The sequence below is a fragment of the Phallusia mammillata genome, chromosome 3 (genome assembly GCF_965637545.1).
Source record: "Phallusia mammillata chromosome 3, kaPhaMamm4.hap1.1, whole genome shotgun sequence".
NCBI lineage: Eukaryota > Metazoa > Chordata > Ascidiacea > Phlebobranchia > Ascidiidae > Phallusia > Phallusia mammillata.
This window is the reverse complement of record NC_137254.1, coordinates 17,083,285-17,103,214: the sequence shown is the minus strand read 5'-3', so window position 1 is coordinate 17,103,214 and position 19,930 is coordinate 17,083,285. Positions and strand designations below refer to the sequence as shown.

General features: G+C 41.0%; 1 protein-coding gene across 1 annotated transcript; it reads right to left on the bottom strand.

Moving 5' to 3' along the window:
* Positions 1-11,940: 11,940 nt before the first annotated feature.
* LOC145217540 (uncharacterized) lies at positions 11,941-14,525 on the bottom strand. The gene is made up of 2 exons (XM_080084805.1): positions 12,836-14,525; positions 11,941-12,766 (listed from the first exon to the last, which is right to left on the bottom strand). The coding sequence occupies exons 1-2, from the start codon at positions 13,870-13,872 to the stop codon at positions 12,265-12,267; spliced, it is 1,539 nt and encodes a 512-aa protein (XP_079940931.1). The 5' UTR covers positions 13,873-14,525; the 3' UTR covers positions 11,941-12,264.
* Between the last annotated feature and the right edge of the window lie 5,405 nt (positions 14,526-19,930).

Sequence of the window (19,930 nt, the reverse complement as noted above, 5' to 3'; positions counted from 1 at the left end):
TAGCTGTTTTACAAAAGTTCAAAGCCAGAAAGTAAAATTCCCAGTTTACTGGAAGTACTTTATCTGGTCTTTTTTTACTACTTACGTAAATGTAGGACAACATGATGTTGTAAAGCGAATGTGGACAAAACCGTTTGGGTGAACGCTTTCTACTAATTTGTCCTTTTTTATCGTAACTAATTCGCATGAGCACATGTGTTTTCGTTTTTTTGTGTGTTAGTAGATTGAAATGGTGTGTATATGAAATCATTAAATATATATATATATATATATTTATATATATATATGTCTCTAAAAATGATTGGATGGCCAACTTTCGAGTTTTTATTCAGAAATTTAAATTTTACCAAAGTAGGGTAAAAATCGTGCTTCATGATTATTGAACACAGCAATTTCAAATGAAGGCGCTGAAACGGGTTCGTAAACTTTAATGCTGACCATATTACAAATTACCATTAGTTCAAATTATACCATTGCTTTACAGATACAAAAAATATCTTTGAACAGCAGTTCGCTTCAATGCCAAGACGTAGAAGCATTTGCAAACTGTATACATAATATTGATCAGCTCTTTTTTTGGGATTGTGACATCACCAGCGAAAGCATTGTTGCATTGTCCTCGGCGATAAGCATACGACCGAATCCAGTAAGAATCGTGTTTTGCACTAGATACCCAACGTATAAGAAACCTGTTCATTTCACCAATGCTAGGTAAATGTGCTTATTTTTGCCAACAAGCAAGCATATTAAAATTGAGAAAAAAATTAAATAATATGTCAATAAATTCCCAAACTCTCTTAGTTAATAAAACGTTTATGAAAACTTTTAATTTTACTACCAGCTATTTTCCAAATTAGATAGGGTAGTATCTGCCAGCAATTCGTGAAGATGCTTAGTCATCGTTGATTTCGATTCATCCAAGTGACAAGACTTTATTCAACCAGTAGTCAATTTTCAAGTGTAAAACTAAAACTTAGACACATTGCAGTCAATGGTGATAACCCCAAAAGGTATACTTTTAGCAAACTGACTTTTGCTGACAAAACACTGTATTACAACTGTAGCTTTAGCAGTTTTATTACAAACATCTGAAACAGGTATGTCACTGCCGAGTCGCTCGACCTGTGCGAAACAATGACGGAAAAACACATATCTCGGGCATGTTTAATTCATCGAAGAGGAAGTTGTAAATATTTTACCTGCCAAATTGCTTCACGACATGCTCAGGATAAGATACTTCAGGTCAAACTCGGTGGTAAAAACGGCTGCATATAACTACTGTGACCACAAACGCAAGTACCGCCTCCATGTCAACACTTAGCTTCACGTGGTGTAAGACAACTTCCGAGTGATCTGTTATTAGGGGCTTAATCCGTTTTGGTTATCGCGTGTTTGTACTTAACCAAGAGCATGTTCCACACACGCACACACAAATAGGCCACTCCCAGGGACATGGCCTTGTCCAAGGCTATAAACAATTTGCAAAGCATCGTTTTTTCTGAGATAATAGTAAAAAGTCGGTCAATTCACCATAACGCATGAGCTCCCCGATTATGGATCTGACACAAGTTTCTAAAACCAAATCCGGCAGATTTGCTCCTTATAAACAGAAAACCAAAACAAGTTACGATGTCCAACGTCGGCAAAAGATTGTCGTGTAGCGACCCTGTAATTCCCTACATGCATAGGACGCGAAGCGAACCTTTTTCTTTATTGTCTCGTGTTGTCTTTTTATGTGCGGTGTTGTGGCTCTCGCGTCATTCTATCGACTTGTTTAAATAAAGTGCACGTCGCCTCATTGGTGACCACCGACGTGATAACATGAGCACAGAATCTCAAAACGCAGTTGCCATAAAGTTACCAACCTTTTGGCCAGCTCAGCCTAAACTATGGTTTCAACAAGCAGAGGCACAATTTGCTTTAAGAAATATCACTGCGGACATCACGAAATACTATTACGTTCTGTCGGCGTTGGATCAGGACACGGCAGGTCGGTTAATTGACCTTTTTGACAATCCGCCGGAAGACAACAAGAATGTAAGTCTTAAAGAACGTTTGCTCTCCATGTTTACTTTGACAAAGTCGCGAAGAGCACAACGCCTACTTCAGATGCCTCCTTTAGGTGACAAAATGCCATCAGCGTTGATGGATGACATGCTAATTTTATTGGGTGAACAGTGTTGTGTTTTCAATCACGTTTGCGCCTTGCTTCTTTACAGAGTCCAAATAAGCACAGTTTGCTTGTTGTAACTTAGGTTGTATTCAATAGAAATCAGTAAAATAGAATAGTAACGTAGTAAGTGAACAGCCTTTTATAGGCTCACGAAGTAATTGCAAACGCACCAATTACATTCCTGCAGTAGGCACAAATCAAGCGCGTACACACATACAACGCATAGCAATTAAAATAACACAAGAATGCCTCGAGCCGCGTGCTCGGGAATAGCGCGGTTGCGTTCCACAACACCTCCCCTTTTAAATTATTGTTCACCCTGAACATCGTAGCCGAACCTCCTCGGCTGTGGACGTTGTCTCTTCGAGCGACGGGGATTGTCAGGACCAAAGCTCGGGGAATCGGGTGGAGTAGATGAGGATGATACTGGTGTATCAGTGGACGGGACCAGCGGAATATGCTCTGACGGAAATGAGAGTTCAGGCTCACCCGGGTCATCGTCTTCATTAGGGTATCTGGGGCGAAGTTGGTCAAGGTGACGTCTCCAGATTGGGCCACGAGGAAATACTCTCACGTTAAATGTTCTACTCCCACAGCATTTAACAATAGTGGCAGGAACCCATCTTTTCGAACCATCGTGTCTAGATCCAAAATATTGCGCGTAACATGGATCACCATTTCGGAAACTAATACGCACTGGTTTGTTGTTCTTCGACACGGCATTTTGTTGCTGGCGTTGCAAGACATGTGTAGGTGATGGTACCATCGTGTCAATGAGCGATCGAATTTGTCGAGCGTTGAGCAGCTCTCTCGGGGAGAAACCGCTAGAATTTGGGGTTCTTCGGTACTGAGGAAGAAACTCCTGTAAAGCGTCTTTCGGGGGTTTCTCTGACTTCTTCATTGCCTTCTTGAACGTTTGAACTAGCCGTTCGGCGGCGCCATTTGTGGACGGGTGATAAGGCGCACCCGTTAGATGAACAATACCCCTCTGCCGGCAGAAATCCTGGAACTCGGCAGAAACGAAAGCCTGCGCGTTATCCGAGACAATAGTGTGTGGATAACCAAAATGTGCGAAGTCTTCTTCGAGCAAGTTCATGGTCGCCTTGGAAGTCATCAATGAAGTAGCATGAATGCACGGGTACTTAGAATAAGCGTCGATCATGAGCAACCAATTGCTTCCCAAGAAGTTTACAGCATGGTCGATGTGAACACGACTCCATGGTTTTTCAGGAATCATCCATGGATGGACAGAAGATTTAGTAGGAAGGTTTTGCTGTTCTCCGCATATGGAACATTTTCGGCAAAGATTCAGAATATCGTCATCAATGTTCGGCCAGTACACTGCAGACCTAGCCAACTGCTTCATCCTTTGAATGCCAAAGTGACCTTGGTGTAGCAGTTGTAGCACGTGTTGTCGTAGCTTTTGCGGAATAACCAATCGAGTTCCATAGAACAGACAACCATGAGAAACTGTCAACAAATCAGCAGACCTGCGAAACTTTGCAGCTGGATCATTCGAGGAAAGAGTTGTTGGCCAACCGTGTTGGACAAAACGCATGACTCGGGAAAGAACATCATCTTTTCCGGATTCCTTCTTCATGGTGTTGGGGTCTGTGGGCTGGACTTGACGACTTAGCGTAGTGATGGTGCAAACAGTGTCGACATCATCTGTAGTTTCCTCTTTGTCAAAATAGGTATCTTCCCCTTGTGGTAAACGGCTGAGTGCATCGGCGTTCTGGTGACTGCCGGTCTTCCTGTACTCGGTTTTGTATTTAAACTGACCAAGGAAAAGCGCCCATCGTGCTAACCGATTTGCCGCAAGTGGAGGTGTTGGCTTGGTACGACCAAAAAGTGCCAACAATGGCTTGTGGTCGGTGACAAGAATGAATTCACGACCAAAAAGATACTGGTAAAACTTCTTCAGTGCAAATATAATTGAAAGAGCCTCTTTTTGGATTTGGCTGTAGTTGCGCTGACTGGAGGAAAGTAGCTTTGAGACATTGGCAATTGGCCTCTCGCTTCCGTCCGAATAGCGATGAAAAAGTACGGCACCAATGCCAACATTGGACGCATCACAAGATATCCCAATAGGAAGAGAGGGATCAAAGTAAGTTAAGACATTGTCAGTAGACAGCAATGTCTTCAATTGACGGAAAGCTTTTGATTCTTCGTTATTCCAACTCCAAAGAACTTTGTCTCGAGTCAGACGATACAGAGGTTCAGCAATGGAAGAAAAACTTGGTGGCAAAAATTTGCTATAAAATTGAACCGACCCTAGGAACGAACGTAGCGCCGATACGTCTTTCGGTGCAGGCATATTGAGCACAGCATCGAGTTTAGAAGCTTTCCTGATGCCGTCTTTATGAAGTAAATGACCCAAGTATTCAACTGTGGGTTGTGCAAACTTGCATTTCTCGAAACGACAGCGAAGCCCCTTCTCACTTAAACGTTGAAGCAATCGACGAAGATTGTTTAAGTGATCTTTTGCCGATGAACCGCTGACAAGTAAATCATCGAGATATACAGCCACTCCTGGGAGATCTTGCGTCAGTTCGTCCATAATCTGTTGAAAGTATCCCGGAGCCGAGGTGATGCCAAACGGTAATACATTTTGCAGCAAGACACCTCGGTGAGTGCTCAAAGCCAACCTTTTCCGGCTTTCGGGACCTAGACGTATTTGGTTGTACGCATCAGCAAGATCGATTTTCGTGAAACCAAATCCTCCTCGAAGCTTCTGCATCAAAGTATCTGGAAGAAGTATTGGATGTCGATGGAGTGCCAATTGGGGATTTACCGTGGCTGAATAATCCCCGCAAAGTATTAGTCGTGGCCTGTTGTGAGTTGACAACGGTGCTTTTCGAACGGGAACCACTGGTGTACCCCAGTCATTGAACTTCACTGGAGTCCAGATTCCTCGGGCAATTCCTGCATCATATTCACGGGCAACATCTTCTTGTAGCGCAAATGGCACAGAACGGTGCTTAAAGAAAATCGGTTTAGCCTCCGCTTGAAACTTCACTTCAAGCTCTAAACCTTTCAAGCAACCAAGTTCAGGTTTGAAAATGTCTTTAAACTCGTTGCAAAGACCTCGGCAAGCATCTTGTAAAGGCAGATAGCGTTGGTCGTCCGACGTAACAACGGAATTCACGCAATCATCGTAAGATGAATGATGCAGTATGTCGTCAACCGAAATCTCCAAAGAACAAATGGCATTGCGACCAAGCAAATTTAAGCGCGGAACTTTCGTGACAAAGAAATCTTGATTAAAGACTCGACCACCATACGTAGTTGGCGTCGTAAACATACCCAACAAAGGCACTGGGTGCTTTGTCGCAGAATTAAAACGTCGATCAGGAGCCCGAAGCTTAGGCGACCCGATTCTCTTCCAATCGTGGAGAGACAAGAAATTTCCACTGGTTGCTGTATCCAGCTCAAACTCGCAAAATTTGCCAAAAAGTGACACCACAACCTCCAACTTGTGTAGTGGGGAATGAGTGGAAATTGACTTTAGAAAATGAACATTCGTCATCGAATTAACCACATCGGACTTCTTCTTACGGCAAGCATCTTCAGTATGACCTATGCGATTGCAATATCGACACGTCGCATTCTTGTGACGGCAAACCGGCGCAAAATGACCAGTTTTCCCACAGCGATAACATCGGGCAGCTTCTTTGGGCTTTGGTGCGGATTTTGTAGACTGCTTCTTGGATCCGCGCACCTTACACACAGAACCGCTTGTCCCATAGACGGTTTCCTTGGCAACTTGCGCCGCACCCTCCGTCTGCATGGCAACCTCAATCGCACGAGAGAAAGTAAGTTCATCTGACTTGAGTTTAAACATGGCCTTCAACACCGCTTCATTGGATATTGAACAGATGAACCTGGTTCGTAAAGCTTCATCCAACGGATCTTTGATAGAGGTGAAATCGCATGTTGTAGCATCGTGACGAATCCGGGCGGCCAATTCCTGCACCGTTTCACCTGGCTTTCGCTGCATGTTGCTCCAAAACCGAAACCTTTCGCGAATAATAAAACGCTTGGGATCAAATTGATCTTTCATGAAGCCTTCAATCTCCGTCATTGTTAGATCGTTGACGTCTTTCGCCGGCGAACTTTGTCCTGCTAAATTGGACAGCAGCTTGTAAGTTGTAGTGGTTTGGTTCGTCAAAAACACTTGGGCAACCCTCTTTTCGGATATTGCATGAGCCTTTACAAATGTTGAGAAGCGAGACCAGTAGTCGTCCCACAATTCTGTCGTAGAATCAAAGGGGTTAAAGCTAGGTGCAGCAACATTAGAATTAGCAACGGCGGGACCAGAAGACTTTTCCAACACAGACAGGATAAGATTCATCTGCTCTTCATGCTGTTGCTGTTGCATCTGCTTCTGCATCGTCTCCAATAACTTCTCCATATCGACACAAACGTTGAGATTGAAACAAGTCGTTCAGTTGACCGATCCCATCCTCGTCGCCAAAAACTCTGTTGTGTTTTCAATCACGTTTGCGCCTTGCTTCTTTACAGAGTCCAAATAAGCACAGTTTGCTTGTTGTAACTTAGGTTGTATTCAATAGAAATCAGTAAAATAGAATAGTAACGTAGTAAGTGAACAGCCTTTTATAGGCTCACGAAGTAATTGCAAACGCACCAATTACATTCCTGCAGTAGGCACAAATCAAGCGCGTACACACACACAACGCATAGCAATTAAAATAACACAAGAATGCCTCGAGCCGCGTGCTCGGGAATAGCGCGGTTGCGTTCCACAACAAACAGAAAGAGTGTTTTTTGTTCGAAGAATTGTTTCTGCAACTCCTGCCAACGTTTGTACGAACGGGACTTGCTGCCTAGAAATTTTCCGACTATCGAGCTATGGCTCAGACAGCTGATGTTTTGTTGCGTGCCGGACGCTATGATTCTGAGAACGCTGTTGGTTTTAATTTTAAGCAACGAATGCGACAAAACAAACCTAAAAAGCCAGATGGAAGCGGAATGTGTTTTTACCATGATCGATTTGGTATGAAAGCTAGAACTTGCCGCCCTCCATGTTCTTGGCAAGCGGGAAACGAGGAAGCCGACCGGCGCTAGCTGCTCCGTTGGCCGGTACAGCAAGCAGCCTTTTCCACGTGTTTGACCGCACTTCTGGTCACAGTTTTCTTGTCGATACTGGCGCTGAGGTCAGTGTTTTTCCTCCCTCGGGACGCGAACGCCGCATGAACCCTTCAGGCAAAACTTTACTTGCTGCAAACGGAAGCGAGATCCGCACCTATGGAACGCGCTGTGTTTCATTGGATCTGCCTTTGGGAAAATTGAAATGGCCGTTTATTCTCGCTGATGTCTCGAAGCCTTTGCTGGGAGCGGATTTCCTGCGGGCACACGCGTTGTTGGTGGACATCAAACACAGACGCCTTGTCAACGCCCAGACGTTTTTTAGCAATGCTATAGGCAAGATGGAACAATCAGCACCACAGTTAAACGCACTAGCCAGCAGCGTCTCTGAATACACTCTTCTTTTGGGCGAATTTCCGCAAATTACAACTCCTCATTTCTGTGAAGCATTTCCCACACACGGTGTGGAGCACTTTATCATCACCAGTGGCCCACCTGTACATTCCAAGGCTAGGAGATTGCCTCCTGAGAAACTGGCGATTGCTAAGAAGGAGTTTGACCATATGTTAAAACTTGGAATTATACGGCGATCCTCCAGCCCGTGGTCATCTCCACTGCACATGGTCCCGAAAGCTTCGGGAGACTGGAGGCCATGTGGTGATTATCGACGCTTAAACGCAGCTACACTGCCCGATCGATACGCGATTCCTCATGTTCAGGATGTTTCCGCTCGTTTAGCAGGGCGCAACGTTTTTTCAAATATCGACCTTGTGCGTGGGTATCACCAAGTTCCCATGGCACCAGCAGACATTGCAAAAACGGCGGTTGTGGCTCCTTTTGGACTGTTTGAATTTCTCCGTATGCCATTCGGCTCAAGCTTTCCAGCGACTAATGGACACTGTTTGTCAACCTTTGGATTTCGTTTTCGTATATTTGGATGATATCCTCGTGGCTAGCACATCGGTTGCTGAGCACCTTACGCACCTGAGGCAACTTTTCGAACAGCTTACCATGGTTTAGTTATTAACGTGGGCAAATGCAAATTCGGCGTATCAGAAATTGTTTTTTTGGGACATAGGGTATCAAAACAGGGGGTAAAACCACTTCCGGATAAAGTAAAAGCTATCCAAGAGTTCCCACGCCCAACAACCATCAAAGGTCTGCAGCAGTTCGAGGATATGATTAATTTTTACCACCGCTTTATTCCTGAATCAGCAAAAATCATGTCCCCTATACACTCAGCATTTGCAGGAAAACCAAAAAAGCTCTTGTGGAATACCTCTTTGAATTCAGCTTTTGAAGACGCCAAGCAGGCTTTAGCTGAAGCAACTATGCTGCACCAACCGTTACCTCAGGCTCCAACTGCCCTCACTACAGACGCATCGGAACATTCTGCTGGCGCTGTTTTGCAGCAACTCATTGAGGGCAAGTGGCGTCCACTGGCATTTTTTAGTAAGCGGTTTCGTCTACCGGAAACAAAATACAGTGCATTTGACAGAGAACTGCTTGCGTTATATCTATCGGTACGTCATTTTCGGTATTTTCTAGAAGGTCGCCCGTTTGTGGTTTATACCGATCACAAGCCACTGACATTTGCGTTTTCTAAAGTATCCTCTCCATGGTCTGCTCGTCAGCAGCGACATCTGACCGCCATTTCGGAATTTACCACGGATGTGCGCCATGTAGCCGGCGATCGAAATTGTGTGGCAGACACTCTTTCACGTGGAGCAGTTAATTTTCCCTTAGATATGGATTACGTTGCTCTGTCCCAGAGGTTCAAGCCTATCGCACAGCAATTACTAATCTCAAACTTGAAGACATTGAAGTCCGACGATCTGGCACAAAGCTCTTATGTGACACTTCTCAAGGCACGCCCCGTCCAATAGTGCCGGCGTCATGGCAGCGGAAAGTTTTCGACATGGTACACGGACTGTCCCATCCATCCATTAGAATCACTAAGAAACTAATCGCCTCAAAATTCGTGTGGCACGGCCTGCGAAGGCAAGTGGGTTTGTGGGCCAAACAATGTGTGCGTTGCCAACGTTCAAAGATTCAGAGACATGTCCGTGCGCCACTATCAAACTATCCTACGTGCAGCGGCCGGTTCACCCATGTCAACATTGACATAGTGGGACCAATGCCACCCTCACAGGGCAACATCTACCTACTTACGATGGTCGACCGATTCACACGTTGGCCAGAGGCAATACCAATGCCTGATGCAACTGCTGTGACATGTGCGCGCGCTTTTATTTCCAACTGGATTTCACGCTTTGGGTTGCCGCAGGATATTTCTTCACACCGAGGCCCTCAGTTCACCTCAGCTCTATGGACAGCATTTAACGATCTACTTGGCATTAGGGTGCCCAGAACTACCAGTTTCCGCCCTCAAGCGAACGGCCTTGTGGAGCGTTTTCATCGGCATCTTAAAGCTTCTCTAAAGGGTCGCTTACAAGGTTCCAACTGGGTAGACGAATTGACATGGGTAATGCTCGGTATTCGCACTTGCCCGAAGGAAGATCTACAAACCCCCTCCGCTGAATTGGTTTATGGTTCAACTCTGTCCGTTCCTGGTGATTTTTTTTGTAAACAAACCGACGTGTCCACGGCAAATACTTCCAGCGCTGCACGAATCATTCCGACATCTAGTCCCGCCGCCGATGTCACGACACAATGAAGTAAAGACACATGTTCCCACAACACTTCGCACGAGTGATTATGTTTTTGTCCGAATTGACAAGCATCGCCCACCTCTATCGCCGCCATACAACGGTCCGTTTAAGGTGATTCGTCGCAGTGACAAGACATTCACACTGGATATAGGTGGACGTAACGAGACAATTTCAATCGATCGCCTGAAGCCAGCGTACCTGGACGAGACACAGCCGATTCACATGCCTCAGGTTCCCCGCCGTGGAAGACCACCTGTGCATAGAACTTCGCCACCAGCACCACCCAGTAACTTGGAGCGGCAAATCGTACAAACGCGCACTGGTCGAGTTATTCGTCCGCCTGTACGTTTTCGTTAACTTCGCTTCTGGAGGGGGTAATGTAGCGACCCTGTAATTCCCTACATGCATAGGACGCGAAGCGAACCTTTTTCTTTATTGTCTCGTGTTGTCTTTTTATGTGCGGTGTTGTGGCTCTCGCGTCATTCTATCGACTTGTTTAAATAAAGTGCACGTCGCCTCAGTCGATACTCATTTGTTAATATTCCATACCGACAGCGAAAAGTCGAACTTTTGCTGCACGCCTATGGATATTTTCACATAACAGAACAACAGCTCTGGCTCTTCAAACGCTTGTTGGTCGACGCCGCTCGTGATGACGTGAGACCAAACTTTCAACGACAATTTTTCTATTATCAAATCCCAAATTTTGTACCGATGTTAACTCAGATGCATCCGTAAAATAGCAGATGAATGGTGTCTATTGACTATTATCACACTGTAAGACCCTTTAGATTTGTTGCACTCATTACAGTAATCATCAAAGTGTCGCAACAAGAGGTGACCCGTAAACGATTTTTAAGACGATGGGTTTCCCCAGGTACAAATATCTGAGAAGTTATTACTTGCCCGCTGCTGAAGTGTTGATCTCTGACTTCGATGTATTTGAGGTTGAGACAGACGATTTTAACAAAAATTAGTTACCAATTCTTGCATTAATTGTGCTGGGATAGTCAGTATTCTCTAATCCGTGAATTTGCTGCCTTTTAAGAATGTATAACTTCAATACGGCAACAATATTTAATACGTAACTATAAAATGATTTACAGATTAAGAAATTGTCCCTTTGTTTCAATCCTATCAACGATGGTGGAGCGAAAGCATTAGCAACTTGCGTACATAACATTAGAAAACTTGACCTTGAAAGTTGTGGAATTACCAGCAGTGGCATTAAAGCGTTGTCATCAGGCATCAGCAAACGGACAAACTCGGTAGGCGTTGGTTTTCAACGTATTTATAAAGAACTACACTATCATAAGTTTTATTACAAATTCGTAAAGTCTATTAAAAAAAAAACTTTTCAACTTTCTGTGATATTACAAACACATATGTTTATATCCATGACTACAAATTTGTCGTAAATTTGACCACAGAGAGCAAGGTATAGATCAGGGGTGTCCAACACGTGGCACGCAGAGCATTTGAAAATGGCACACAAGCTTTTGCACATTCAGATGGCAAACAGGGTTTGTTACGCAACTAAATTTGTTTCTATTGATTCTTCTTGGTCTCTTTTTCTAACATCAGTAAAGATTATCAGTAGTTAAAGTTACACAACCCATTAATTAAATGCTTCAATTTTTGACGAAACTGAAGCCCCGTTGCAAACTATTTGTAAGGTACCTGCAGGTATCTAGGCCCATTAAGCAAACTTTTGACTGAAACTGAAAAACAGTTCAATAGTTTCTGGCCAAATTTGGCATGAAGGTTGTAAGGGTTAACACTGATCACCCGTCCGACTTTAGGAAAATTTCCAAGTTTTGTTTTCCCAGAATAACTGTTTAATTTTTTTTTAAATCGGGCCTTAATACATGCCTGTGCTTTTATTAAGGCCCTAAACTTTCTTGTGTTTTTTAAGTGTTATATAATTAATCAAACCCCTTTCTACTTTACTTCACTCAAAATAAAGTTCTAACAAGCTTCATAATAAACTTTAGGACATGTAGTTTATAAATTAAAACCACCACCAACGAATTAAACCACCAACCATTGGTGGTGTGAAACCACCACCAACAAATGACACTCAATCATCAATAAAACTAAACGAAACATTGAAACAAATACACACTGGGCACTCTTTTATAGTGCTAATTACAGTCCATACATATAAAGTCTTCCTCATCATCGGACTCCAAACCCACACATTCCTCATGGAACCAAACTTTGCAAGACATGCATTGCCTCATACTCAATGTAGTGTCTTCCTCACATACCGAGCAAAACCAAGATGCATTTCTACCAGCATTTGTCTTCTTATTGGCCAGTAGTTGTTTCTGTTTCTTTTTTTTTCTCATGTATTTTTATGGCTTTACTACTTCTTGCAGAAGGTGCTGTGTCATGGGCTGAAAAAAGATTCTTTGACATGACTTGAGCTTTGTAAGTGAGGCTTTTTTTGCGTGTAGTTTTTTTTCTCCTAATTTTTGGGGTTGCCATTATTTCAGTAAAACTGACAGAAAATCTGTGTAAAGAATCGTCTTCCCGGTCATTTATATCTATAGCATCAACTAAATTGCTTTCTTCAACCTGTCCTTTCCTTGGAGTACTTGTTGCAGTTGCATCAAAAATCTCAGGACAAAAGATTGCACTTTGTGGGTTCGGTGATGCTTCAGCTGCTGCTGAAGTTGATTGAAGTTCTGTGAAAACCTCTTCTCGTTCAGTTCTTTCAGATGAGTTCACCTCCTCCATAGTCACCAAACTAGGTGCAAAGGCAACTTCTGGAATGGCATCAGGGTTAAACGGATAAATTCCTGTGCTTCTAAAACCATTAACAATGTTGCCAATAGATAATGCTTTGTTATATGCAGGGGTGCATATATATCCAAACCTTGTCTTTGTTATTGATCGATCTGGGTGAGCACGCCAATATTTTAAAACCTCCAGATCCCAGTAATGTTCAAAAGAGCGAAACACAGATTTGTCCATTGGTTGAAGCTCATGTGTAGTGTTACTTGGAAGACAAAAAAGTATAATATCTCTACTTACTGCAGCATCTACAATACTAGGGTGAATGTGGCTTGTTGCACCATCAAATATAAGAAGAACGGTTCCACTTGTTTTAAACTTTGCAAAATGGTCAATCCACTTAAGAAACAAGTCTGTTGTCATGCTTCCCTTATCAGACATACATACTAGTGTATCAGGTGGTAATCCATCACAATATTCAGGCTTGCAACGTTTTCCTTTGTATATAATCATTGGTGGAATCGCAGTTCCGGATGCATTTGCAGAAACTACAATAGTCACATTCTCAGCATGCTCAGGAGCAACTAGATGCACTCGTTTGGTACCTTTCTGGGCCAAAACTGCCTGTTGATGGTGCAATGTGAGGCGGCAACCTTTTTCATCCATGTTATAAATAAAGCGAGGTTTGTCAAATAAGTCATGGTCTTCCAAAACAACTTTCAACTTTTTGAAATAATCGTCTACAATATGTTTGTTTAGCTTAATTGCTCTTCCTGGATTCATTGACTGTGCTTTTCTGATAGATAATTCAGGGTGTCGCTTCAAAAAATTTTGAAACCAATAGCGCCCAGCTGACTGCTTTGTTTTGTTAAAAGGACTTGTAATGTTATTTTTTTCACAAAATTCAAAAACATAACTTTTTACTATACTGGCTGTGACAGGCAAACCAATCTCACTGTATCTTATTATTCTCAAGCATAGTTCTTTCTCTTGTTCCATTGTCAAAGTATGTGGCCTCCCAAGTCGTTTTTCTGTTACTTTTGATTTAATGTGGTTTCGTAATGTTCTCCTTGGTATTTGAAACAGTTCCTCTGCCTTTCTCTGTGTTAATCCACCTTCAACTGCCCCCATAGCTAATTTAAGGTTTGCTTCAGACCATGCTGTTCTCCGCTTTGCCATTATGACTAATATGCATAGATTTGCAGCTACACAACAAAAAATTGAATCTAAATCATTACATAACTTCGCTACTTTGACTAGCAAAGTTGGCAATTCAATTACTTATTTTCTGACTTTGTAATAGTGAACTATATTAATCTATGTTACTGGCTACTGTGTTTGGTAAAGAAAATACAACAGACCCTAATACATAAGCTTATTATAGTTTTATCTTTCTATTTGCATCCATGCCATTCACTTTAACTATGTCAGGCACTAAAATTTAATGGGCTTTATTGCCACCAGTCGCTGACATACAAAACCCTATCAAATTAATCCTGAAGCAGTTTCTATTTCTAACTCAAACAATATTCTGCACAAACTACAATGATCCATCTCACGTATATCTTGACAAAATTTGCATTTCAACAACTAAACCTGTCAATATTTGCTTTCAGAAGTTTTCTGAAATTACAAAAAGTCGCTAATGAACAGGGTAAGGATTTTAATTGGTCGTAGCAACTTTTACAAAGAACGAACAAAGCTAAAACTTCGCACATGGTTGTAAATTCGCATTAAGTTTAAAACCGGATGAGAGCGGGAAGTTTTTTCCTCCCATATTTAAAAATATAAGTGATGGGCCTTTTTACCTTCCGGGCCTACATACCTTCAGGTACCTTATCTTGGTCGCATAAACAGAATAAAATGTTTCTTGAGTATATTATAAACAGGTTTACTCGCATTTGACTACATACTTATTTTTACAATTATTTAATAGGTATTGGCCAAATATTCGTATTGAGCCCGTACCGTTGAGACGTTAAAGACATGATTTGTAAAAAGTACTAAACGTTGGCACGCTATTATAATTTGAAACCAAATATGGCACGGCGGTGTGTTCTAGTTAGACACTCCTGGTATAGATATAAACTGACAAACTTGCGTAATCTGGTGCTTCTTTAAATAAAAAATAAGCTTTCAATTTGATATTTGATGTATAAATAAAGCCGTTAACATACAATTACTGCACAGATGGACAAATTGGAGCTGGCGTGCAATCCGATTAGTGATGGTTGAGCGAAAGTCTTAGCTACTTGCATAGACTTTATTAACCGACTTGGACTTCGAGATTGTGAAATCACGAGTAGGGGCACCAAAGTCTTGTCATTGGCCATCAGTAATCGGACCATGCCGGTAATTTTGTGAGTTTTTTTGTAAATACATTGCGCTTCTTGGTCTAAGTCCAAATAGAGTCTATATTTAGAAGTTTGCTGATTAGAGTGCTGCAGGGCTGGTTTCAACCCTTTCACTGCTGAAATATTTGTCTTAAAATTCTGCGTTTGCAGACTTCAAAGTTTTTGTCTTTGTACCCTCATCCAGTGACATGATTTGCCCCAACATATTCTTGCAAGTTAAAATTCTTCTCCAAAAACCCTTAATAAGTATGCTGCCAAGTACCCAAATATAATAGTATGACTTTCAATGCACTTTGTTTATCGGGAGAGCTACAAAACGATTTTTTGTCGTTTACGATTTAGTTTGTTTAAATTTCTTGTACGAATATTCGTTTTGTTTTGATGTTTACTGAAAACACCAACATAATTGACATATAAAGGTTAACATTTTTGGACATTAACTTTTTAGATGGAAAGATTATCGCTCGAGTGGAATCAAGTAAAAGATGACGGAGCGAAATATTTAGCAACTTGCATACACAACATTGATGAACTTTATCTCCAAAACTGTTTCATAAATGATAGTGGTATAATCAAATTGTCATCAGCCATCTACGAAAGGCCATACCCGGTACGCCAGAGTTGAAAGTCGTACTTGGCTTTTTGGTTCGGGTTCGTGTAGGTTTCAGTAAATTGTCAAGTTTAGACCGGAGCTTCAACTCTGCTAAACTCAAATACAGGTCTCGTGACTCAACTGTTTAATATGCGTAATCGCTTTGTTGTGTGAAGTCTAGAGGTACGCCCAGTTACTTGGCTTTACTAGTAAACCTAGCTTTGAGGTGCTTTATTCTTTAACAATCGCACTCGGTAAGATAATACTACAATATACAATTTGTTTGAATTTCATTCGTGTATGTCCCGCTCCTAACACGTTTGCATAACAAGTATGTATTTAATACTACATCGTATCTTCATGTCTTGCTATATGAAGTATTTTGATGTGGGAGAAAATTTGTTTGGTAACGAAGGCGGTGAGCACTTTGCGACTTGTTTGTACAATATAAAAGATCGCCATAATTATGAAAAATCTGATAGCCTGCCTGATGATGTGATGAAAATTATTGAACCCAAACTGGAGTTGCTGAAACACCGAGTAAGTTTTTTAACTTTTTGATTTTAATGTCCGTTGTGTGCTTTGACTTTTTTGTAATTTGCTATTTCCATAAAAATGTGTAAGTAGTTTGCCAATGTTTTTTTGCTGAATCATGTAGTGCGGATTGTTATGCGCCATAATTAGTTTGCACCACGTTTGATCAGAACACTATTATTTATTTATTAAATGTGCACCAAGCTAAAATGCTGTGTTGTGTGTAAAATGCTGTGCTTTGTTAGGACGACTACGAGTTTATCGAAACTACGTCCTTCGTTGGATCCGAGGGAGCAACACTTAAGGTTGGAGGATGTACTGTTGATATTCCGCAAAATGATTTGAATCAACCGACCACAATCAAACTCACTTCATGTTACGGAAGCCGTAGCAGAACGGTAAACAAAATTTGTGTCAGTAAACTAAAGTTAATCACCTTTAATGTCGCTTAGGGCCAATTGACTCCAATGCTTAAATGCGAACCTAATCATTTGAAATTCAAAAAAGATATTTCGATCACTTTACCAACAAGCTACATCTCGGAAATTCCACAACAGATTGTGGTATGATTTAATTTTAATATTATTTTTGGTTTAACTGTTTATTATTAACTTTGTTATTACACTTTAGTTAAAAGAAAGTGTTGATGTTTTTAAATGGAAGGATATTGAAACCGTTTATTATAAGGATGATTTGAAGCACAAGTTCAATACAACTCATTTTACTTGGCAAGAACCGTGTGTTGTAAACGTCCTAGCGATTTTTTTTTATAAAACTATTTAAAAAAATTTACAGGTATGTTTTAGAAAAAATAAAGGATTATTTTTGGGCCAAATGGGCCAATACTAAAATTTTAAAATGTAAGCTTGACCACGAGTCTATTTCTGAGGAATCAAAAAAGCGGTTGTTATATGTTTCTATATGTGACTTTTCTGCTGTTCATTTATTAAATTCTAACTACCTGAGAAAAGAAGTACACCAAGGATCATTTAACGTTAGGTATGAAAAACGATGCACAATCCGAAACACGGTTGTTAGTTCTCCAATTTTTTTTCAGTTCGGAAACGGCATCATTTAAAATCGAGAGTCCTGTCGGGTTTGACTGTGATCCATCGACACTGGACTTATTTGAAATTTGTACAAAACCACTCTATGAATTTCAAATAGGAATTTACCAAAATGACCCCGAAGAGATAGACGACAAATTCAAAATTTTAATCGAATCAACTGACCGGGTTGTTTATGGAAAAGGAGCTGAAGGAACATTTTTTATGAATCCCTTTGCTAAAAGGTTACAAAAAGCAGACGTTGCAGCAGTATCTATAACCAGTAAGCTGTTCGTTTCATTGGGGTAAAGTAACGTTTCAGAAACTTGTGTTAGTAAAGTTAGCATTAGTTTACGTCAATAATTCTGTTCATCAATGCTTGATGCACAAAATACAAACACTGTTCACTAGCATTTGCAAAAAAGCTTACAGCAAGAAAGAATGCATTTTGAAATACGCAATAAACTGAAACGTACCTTGAACACAGTCAAGGAAGGAAAACGAGAGCAGAATGTTCACATGGAAGGGGCAATAGTTGACAGAGGATCAATAGTAGGATCTCAAGGGAACATTGACACCACCAAATGTAAGTTAGATTTGAAGTGACCTCAAATTATCTCTCACCCTTGAAATTTACTGATTTATAAGTTTTATATATTACAGGTGTCCTGTCCACCAGTCAAACTCCCCAGGTAAATAAACTAGTTTTAAAAGTACCTTTTGGTGTTGCGATTGAAACACCGCTTAAACAATGATTTTCAACCTGTGAGTTGCGATCCGAAAGTAAAACTTTTAAGTGAAAAGCAATAAAAAAGTAACTATCCTTAACCAATTTTATGTTTCGATATTTAAATCCCGGCCTATTATAACAGAACGACATAAAAATAATGATTTTAAATACTTTGCTACTTGCCTGACCCTTGCCTATGGTCAAATTTTAACTTACTTATTGCGATAAAAACGATGGAAATGTTTGGGGGTCGTCAGCTACATCGGGTTTCTAAAATAGGTCGTCGGGTGAAAAAGATTGAAAACCACTGTTGGTTTCCAAGCTTTTGTAACAAGACCCAATTTTTAGCCCAGTACCAGAAACCATAGCAGTGGCGCAAACATATTTGTAAAGTTTAGTAGTAAGTTTATTGTATTTTTTGCTAAACCCCATTTCGCAATCACCAGATAAACTTGGCGAAACCACGACATTTGGTATCAAATTTTATTATTTTTGATAAAATTTGGTTAAATGCCCTGCAAGTTTGTCGCGCGTACTGGTTTTTTGGAAGCCAGGTGAAATCGCATTTTTGCACCTCTTAAAATATAGTTATCCTACCCCTCGAAGCTCGAATGTTTCGTCCAGCCATTCCACGACCTCAACGACCCCATGACATGTTTATCAACCCATATATTGACCATTTCGCCCCCTGCGTTCGGAACTCTAGGTTTAGAGTTATGTCTATAGCACATCCACACGAACATTGCTTAGACAAAACATTTCATTTCTATCTTGGTTAAAAAATAACTATCTACAACCCATGTTTAATTTAGTTTGAAGATTCGGAGCCGTCAGAATATTCCGGTCCGGCTGTCAAACGTCGGAGAACGGATTCGTATGAGAAGCGCGACGAGTAAAACATCTTCCAAGAAGGTACAGTCTTCCAGGAACTTTTGCATTTGCAAATATTATAACCTAAACTAGATATACAAGTCTTGGTATTTCACTCTTAATAAAGCATTCGGGATTTAGAGCACATTAACACATACCAGGACAGTATATTAATTTTAAACTACTTGGGCAAAAACAGCACGAAAAGACACGGCCATGAATCAAACGTTGGTCAGGAACTGGCATTTGAACTTGTTGAAAGTTAAGGTTATTTTTATGCGTATACATACACCAAACGTTTTAGATAACAGCATGTTATCAAAAGTTGGTTTGGCTTAATGTTTGTTTCCTCTTTATATTTGGAATAAAACGAAACACCTGAATAGGTATAAGAAGACCGGGCATAATTCAGACACGGGGATACCCAAGTGGTATTTATGTAGGAGGTAGATGTGACTCTGAAATATTGTTCATGTGCTTAAGCTGTGTGATGTTTGCTGTGATCGAACGCTGTTTTCGTGCGGGATTTGCACTAGAGCAGGGATGGCGAACCATTTTAGTTCAATGGGTCAAACATGATATCAAAATTCAAAAAGAAAACAAAGTGGGTCACATATTTTATTATATGTCAATGTCAATGCTAAGATGCTTGTTGCTGCATCTTTTCTGCAAGTCTTGTAATCCTAGGTAGTTTTCAGTTTAATACACACAGCAGTCCTATCTGACCTGAGACGATTCGTGGCACTTGCTTTTATGAAATTCATGTGTGAAAACAAAGATTCGCATAAATATGTGGAAGCGAACAGCGTCAACGAAGTTACAACAATTCGTTTCAAGTTGTACGTTTAAATAAAGATATCTGTTGCCTCACAATTAAGTCAACAATCTGTATTTTAAGACAATAGGCAATCTGGCAAAGGGCCTAAAGTTAACTGTTGTGTTGCTTTTTAATCTTGGAAGTCTTGTAACACTACCATTAGTAATCAGTATAAATTTATAAAACTACAAGTGGGTCACTGGAATTCACGTGGTGGGTCACTTTGTGACCCGCGGGTCAGTGGTTCGCCATCCCTGCACTAGAGCTAATCAAAAGACATATCTACAGTTTAAC

Excerpts from the sequence above, each read along its gene's own strand:
- LOC145217540 (XM_080084805.1), bottom strand. The coding sequence starts at position 13,872 with ATGGCAAAGCGGAGAACAGCATGGTCTGAAGCAAACCTTAAATTAGCT. Across the intron at positions 12,767-12,835 it reads CGATCAATAACAAAGACAAG|AAGCACAGGAATTTATCCGT; the intron begins GTTTGGATATAT and ends TAATGGTTTTAG.